At 35.2% G+C, this 6196-nt stretch overlaps 2 protein-coding genes across 2 annotated transcripts; both read left to right on the top strand.

Annotated features, from left to right (window-relative positions):
- The first annotated feature begins 1548 nt into the window (after window positions 1-1548).
- Window positions 1549-3729, top strand: LOC106429198 (derlin-1). Its single transcript, XM_013869938.3, has 7 exons — window positions 1549-1801; window positions 2251-2386; window positions 2464-2537; window positions 2614-2707; window positions 2899-3027; window positions 3114-3274; window positions 3350-3729. The coding sequence occupies exons 1-7, from the start codon at window positions 1785-1787 to the stop codon at window positions 3525-3527; spliced, it is 789 nt and encodes a 262-aa protein (XP_013725392.1). The 5' UTR covers window positions 1549-1784; the 3' UTR covers window positions 3528-3729.
- Window positions 3730-4341: 612 nt separating this feature from the next.
- On the top strand, window positions 4342-5700 carry LOC106429259 (profilin-4). Its single transcript, XM_013870000.3, has 3 exons — window positions 4342-4614; window positions 5086-5223; window positions 5329-5700. Exons 1-3 carry the CDS (start codon window positions 4483-4485, stop codon window positions 5461-5463), a joined length of 405 nt encoding a protein of 134 aa, XP_013725454.1. The 5' UTR covers window positions 4342-4482; the 3' UTR covers window positions 5464-5700.
- Window positions 5701-6196: the final 496 nt, after the last annotated feature.

The following is a 6196-nucleotide window of genomic DNA, read 5'->3' as shown; positions in this document are numbered from 1 at the left end:
TCAAGTTTGTTGTTATAAAAAGAAATTAAATCGATTCTTATTAGCACGTATTAAAGGTTAATTTCTGTAACAAATTAGAGAAAATTATGAGCCGAAAACAAATAGAGTATAATATGGTCTCTAGGTATTTAAGTACCAAATTTTTACTTACGTGATGATGCATGAAACCTACTTAAAATAGGCTCCAACGACTAAGAAAAGCTATAGAAATAAGGAACATTGCAAATTTACAAGGAACTAATACTTTATAATTATATATGATCATGAATATTAAATCTTATAACGTATCTAACAACTCACATGATCTCCCATGTTACATTTTATTAAACATATTTAGCTACTTAAGCACTTGACAGTACTCTTCAATCAAGCTTATTTTCTGATACAGTCCAAAAGAAACCAAGTGGCATATCTACACAAAGTGATCCCAGACAAATGCGTATCATTTTATAGCTCAGATTAGGCCTCTGTCATATATTATTTTAATATCTTTAAACATGTGTTTGTTTAGTATGTATATGAATACATACGATTTGTAAATTTAACCTACAGTTTTTACCAATAAACTATCCAGTTGGACGCATATATAAGAGCATTGCATCATTAAATGGACATAAAATATAACATAAACGGTAAAAGATAGTGATAGACTTTCTTACAGCCATCACAATATACAACCAAGCAAAATGTATTGAAGATATAATCTTCAGTTCTTCACATATTGAGATTTTCTTATCTTTAAAAATAAAATAAAAACACAGTAATTTTCATCTTCCACTTCCGCGCGAACAAAGTACATTAAACACAAATTGGAAGGACGTAAGCATGAGTCAGCAGACAAGAAGTGATACCGAATCGAGTCAAGATAATCTGGTTGGGACCCGTCACATGCACATGGACCCTCCCCACCTAATCCAAGCTAATAATAACCTCGATTCTCTCTTAATTACCTTAAATATTGAGCACATTATTCAGATAAAATAATTAACCTCAGATCTTTGATTCCGACCATACTCAAGAAGATCATGCTCACGACATAATGCTAATGTTTCTCCAATTGTGATCTTCCTTGAGATTAGATTCCCTCTGCATTGTCTTTCCTTGTTTCTTGTTCATTTGTTAGGGTTCCTATTTTTACATTATTAATGTTTTGGTAAATAAACCAAAACATTATTGGTGGGTTTTCAGACATGTAGTCATATAAAAATGAAAGACGGGAAAAGTATAATAATATTATTTATTAAACAAAACAGACAATTGAGCTTATGGTTTTGAGTTGAATGTGGTTGGTTAATGGGTCGAAAGAAAGCCTTCTCAGCCCAAGTAAATATTTAAAAGGGAATAATAGAAGCCCATAAACAACATAAGAACACTTGATGGAGAAAAAGCCTATAAATTACCAAATTGATAGTGTATTAAAGAAAGAAAACTATATTAAGTTTTATTTTTGCTTGTTAATTTATAATAGATAAACCTTAAATTATAGAAAAAACTACAATTAGGAACAATTAGGAAATGTTAGATAGATAGATACGTCCTTGTTCGTTAATCATTTTCATCGTCACATCACGTAGCCACTTAAATCACGCCACATCATCAATCTGTAACATAAAAATCCACGTGGCAAGAAATGATTGGATAAGATACGCAGTCGCGGAACAAGTGATTTGTAGAGAAGCTGGGAAGGAACGTTCTAGGGGAGAGAGTTTGTTCGGTGCTCTCTCAATAAAAAACTTGGATTGTTCTCCGCTTCTGAATCAATCGGATCTTCGAAATCGACGAACATGTCTTCTCCTGGCGAGTGAGTCCTCTCTCTCTCTCTCTCTCTATCGATCTTCGTTTCACTTCGCGTCGATTCGATTCCGATGTAGAAATTTTAGTTTCCGATCCTCCTTAGGTTATGAAATTTCGTTTAGATTGTTTTGGTTTTCAAGTTGTTTGATTCGAGGTGAAAAGCTACGTTCTTTAGTATCCAATTTAGTTAGAAACATCATCAGTGCGCCGTGGATTAGTAGAAGTGAAACTGGTTAGTTCTTGAATATTATAAAGGAAGCTAATTTCATTGGCTCTTGAAGCTGAGACTCATGTTTATGTTTGCTGTATGTGATTTGATTATAAAAAAAAAGTGCTTAGAAACACAAATTTTAGTTGAAGCTAAGACTTTCTTGATAGTGTGTATGTATGCCTCGAGTTTACATCTTATTACAAAGTTTCTTATAGCACCTGTTCTTTTGGCGGTGTTGATTGCAGATACTACAACTCGCTTCCACCGATAACCAAGGCTTATGGTACTTTGTGCCTCCTGGCTACAACCCTCGCGCAGCTCGGCTTACTTGCTCCTATCCACATTGCTTTGATTCCTGAATTTGTGTTTAAGCACTTCCAGGTGAGAAAGAAGTTTCCTTTTTTTTTTTCACAGAACTCTTGTAACGTTCCAAGTTGATCTGTTTTGATGGTTTGCAGGTTTGGAGGCTGATAACGAACTTGTTTTTCCTTGGTGGTTTCTCTATCAACTTCGGGATACGTCTTTTGATGATGTGAGTATTGTTTTTCGTATGTGCAGAACGAAAGCTTTGCTTGTAGTATAACATCCTCTCTGAATTGATTGCACAGAGCAAGATATGGAGTTCTACTCGAGAAAGGGCCTTTTGAGAGGCGGACAGCTGACTTTTTGTGGATGATGATCTTTGGATCCTTGACTCTGTTGGTATGTAAAGCTCTCTTTGGATCCAGTGTCGTAGATGCTACTCCACAAAGTAGATATTAGCCTCTAATTAAGCCTAAGAGATCCCAAGCTGAGATAATCCGAAGCTTTAAATAAGGGTTGATTGTTGTAAACTGAGACGAGCTTTTGGGAGATGATACTCGTATTCTTCTGAATCCGTGTTTGAATGTCAGGTTTTGTCATTCATACCGTTTTTCTGGACACCCTTCCTTGGAGTTTCACTTGTGTTCATGCTTCTATATCTCTGGAGCCGAGAGTTTCCAAATGCCAACATCAGCCTGTACGGTCTTGTCAATCTTAAGGTATTGATAGTGTTTCTTCCCTAATCATATTCAAGAACCCACTCTTTGGTATATATAATGGTAATTGTTTTTTAATTACTCCACAGGCTTTCTACCTCCCGTGGGCAATGCTAGCACTCGATGTTATCTTCGGTTCTAAGATCATGCCTGACCTTCTTGGCATCATAGCTGGACATCTATACTACTTCTTAACAGTCCTTCACCCTCTGGCCACCGGAAAGAACTACCTCAAAACCCCGAAATGGGTGTATCCTTTGATTCATATTTCCAAATGATTTCTTCTGTCTTTTTTCGATCTGTGATCCCTTGACATTGTTAATAGTAATAAACTGGTAGCAAGATTTCGAATTGGAGCTCCAGTAGCAGCTGTTCGACAAGCAGGTGGTGTAGGAGCAGTAGGATCAGGAACTGGAGGAGGAGCTTATTCAAGCGCTCGTGCGCCGCCAGAGAGCTCCACCAACACAGCATTCAGAGGTCGATCATATCGTCTCACCGACTGAACTCTCGGGTTACTTCGTTTTTCAATCAGTATCACCATCCCATATCTTTTGGAAAGAATGCCACTGACAAGTAGCATGTAGCTTTGTGTTTTTTTTTAGCAGTACAGTTTTTGAGTATATGACTTTGTAGGGGGAAAGAAATCTTTTGAGGGGGGTTTTAAAACAATGTTGTGTTCAGAATGCTTAGTGCCCTTTTAAATGATCTCTACAAGAAAACTAGTCGACAAACAATATTTTCACCCAAAAAAACAAAAACCAAAACTAAAGAGTTTGGTCGGAACAAGTTATATGATATGCTATTGTTGACCAATAAAAAAATAATATCATTTTGATTACGAGTAATAATTAGGGCAAATCTCCAAAATAGCACATTTCTAAGTTTATATCACAAAAATAGCACTCAAAAACTAAAATGACCAAAATAACATTTTATCTTTTGAAAAATTTAAATTTTTTTATTTTTCAAAATTTGAAATCTTATCCCAAAACTTCACTTCTCAACTCTAAACCCTAAAACCTAAACTCTAAACCCTAAACCCTAAATTCTAAACTCTAAACCCCACCCCTTGAATGCTATTTTTATGACTTTTAGCCTTGAGTGCTAGTTTGGAAACAAAAACTTTATTTAGTGCTATTTTTGTCTTTTTCTCTAATAATTATTCCGGCCGAATTTAATCGTTATAAATAGGGGAATCGAGGACAAGAAGAAAGCTAACGTGGCAGTTAAGGAAATAATGATGAAGCTATAACAAAGGCGAGACGTGGGCTAATTGAAATTTTAATTTCGAAAAAAATTGAGAGGTTCGGCTGAGAATGCGTCTATGTAATTAAGCGGTTGAGAATATCATTGTTGCCGAGTTTCTTTATCTCTCCCCTATTTATCTGAAGGACAAAGTCCCCACGCTGCACATAACATAAGATAACGCATAGAGAAAACAAAGAAGAAAAGAAGAAGATGTCGTGGCAAACTTATGTTGATGAGCATTTGATGTGTGATGTCGGAGACGGCCAGGGTCATCACCTTACTGCCGCCGCAATCGTTGGTCATGACGGTAGCGTTTGGGCTCAGAGCGCTAACTTCCCCCAGGTAATATGATTTTAGTATTGTCATTGTGTACGTAGACTAACATTTGATCTTTGTTTTATTTAGAATTTTAGATCATGGATCCTTGTTCTTGTTACATTAGATCAGTCTCTAATCTTGTTTGTATAAGCACATTTTCTTGTGTATAGGCTTTTCTTTTATAGTCTTTTTTTCTCGATCGATCCGAAGACATACTTCTACGTTATGGATCTAATTGCAAATAATGAAGTTTTGGTATAAAGGAGATTTCCATTTCCTAAAATGAAATGAAATTCCACAAGAAAGTTTTTTTTTGCCAAAAGGGTTTATTCCACGAGAAGTTCATTTTAAGATAAACATGTTTCCGCTTTGGTATCAAACCAAGCATGTTTCACTGTCTACATATACATTGTACTTTTTGTTTATATGTTTAAGCAAATGATGAATGGTCTCTCATCATGATATACCTTACTCTTGTATCGTTTATGATGATAGTTCAAGGCACAAGAGTTCACTGGTATTATGAAAGATTTCGATGAACCGGGTCACTTAGCCCCCACAGGGTTATTTCTAGCAGGAGCCAAGTACATGGTCATCCAAGGCGAGCCTGGAGCTGTAATCCGTGGCAAGAAGGTAATCTAACCCATCGATTAACTTCACCATCTGACATATTATCCATACATACATGTATATGCATGATCAAAGAAGATTATATACTTTGTTGGTTTGATTCGATAGGGAGCTGGAGGCATAACCATAAAGAAAACAGGACAATCATGTGTGTTTGGGATATACGAAGAGCCCGTGACACCAGGACAGTGCAATATGGTCGTTGAGAGGTTGGGTGATTACCTCCTCGAACAGGATCTCTAAGCCCCCATCTCATCAAACCTACTACAATGTTCCACCTTCCACATTTTTTATGCAAACTAATATATATATGATTTGATTTCTGGATTCTTTCTAAGAAGGTGAAGCCTAATTTAGAGTCTGATTCTTAAAAATGTAAGGTTTTCCTTTTTCTTTTTACTTGATTTTATCAGATTTATTTTATTTTGCTTTTGTTAACCATGTGAAATAATTTGTCTATCTGTTATTCTCTCTTGACTTTTGACCAATTGCATTTTATGTCTATTGCATTAGTGTTGACATATTAAGAAAATAATATATGGTTTGACAACAACTAATATAAATAGTTTGCGTGTTTGCACCTTAATGTGCAGCTCACAAAACTACAAATAGACGTAGCATAGAGCTTTTGAAAATGTTATATTTGATTACAAAACCATGAAAAACATATCAACCAATAAATATTAACTCTGGTTAACATCTATTTTTCTTATGAAACATTCGAGAATCACCAAGAAAAAACTAGATATATCTTGAGTGATCAAACTCCTTGTGATAAAAACTTGTGGTAGCTTCATTGTTGATTGAGGGCCTTATCCTCATCAGAAAGAAAATATTCACATATCATATTGCATTTTTCAACTAAGTTAAGGAAATAATGCAAATGATGTAGCACTCATTATTTTGCTTTTCATTTATTACTATCTTATTAACAAATTATACTATAAGATGTTAGTTTTTTTTAATATTGATTGGT

The sequence above is a fragment of the Brassica napus genome, chromosome A1 (assembly GCF_020379485.1).
Source record: "Brassica napus cultivar Da-Ae chromosome A1, Da-Ae, whole genome shotgun sequence".
Lineage (NCBI taxonomy): Eukaryota > Viridiplantae > Streptophyta > Magnoliopsida > Brassicales > Brassicaceae > Brassica > Brassica napus.
Note: the sequence above shows the minus strand (reverse complement) of the source record. Positions and strands in the feature narration are given on the sequence as shown.

Excerpts from the sequence above, each read along its gene's own strand:
- LOC106429198 (XM_013869938.3), top strand. Across the intron at positions 2,708-2,898 it reads TTGGATCCTTGACTCTGTTG|GTTTTGTCATTCATACCGTT; the intron begins GTATGTAAAGCT and ends TTTGAATGTCAG. Across the intron at positions 3,028-3,113 it reads ACGGTCTTGTCAATCTTAAG|GCTTTCTACCTCCCGTGGGC; the intron begins GTATTGATAGTG and ends ATTACTCCACAG.
- LOC106429259 (XM_013870000.3), top strand. The coding sequence starts at position 4,483 with ATGTCGTGGCAAACTTATGTTGATGAGCATTTGATGTGTGATGTCGGA. Across the intron at positions 4,615-5,085 it reads AGAGCGCTAACTTCCCCCAG|TTCAAGGCACAAGAGTTCAC; the intron begins GTAATATGATTT and ends TTATGATGATAG. Across the intron at positions 5,224-5,328 it reads CTGTAATCCGTGGCAAGAAG|GGAGCTGGAGGCATAACCAT; the intron begins GTAATCTAACCC and ends TTGATTCGATAG.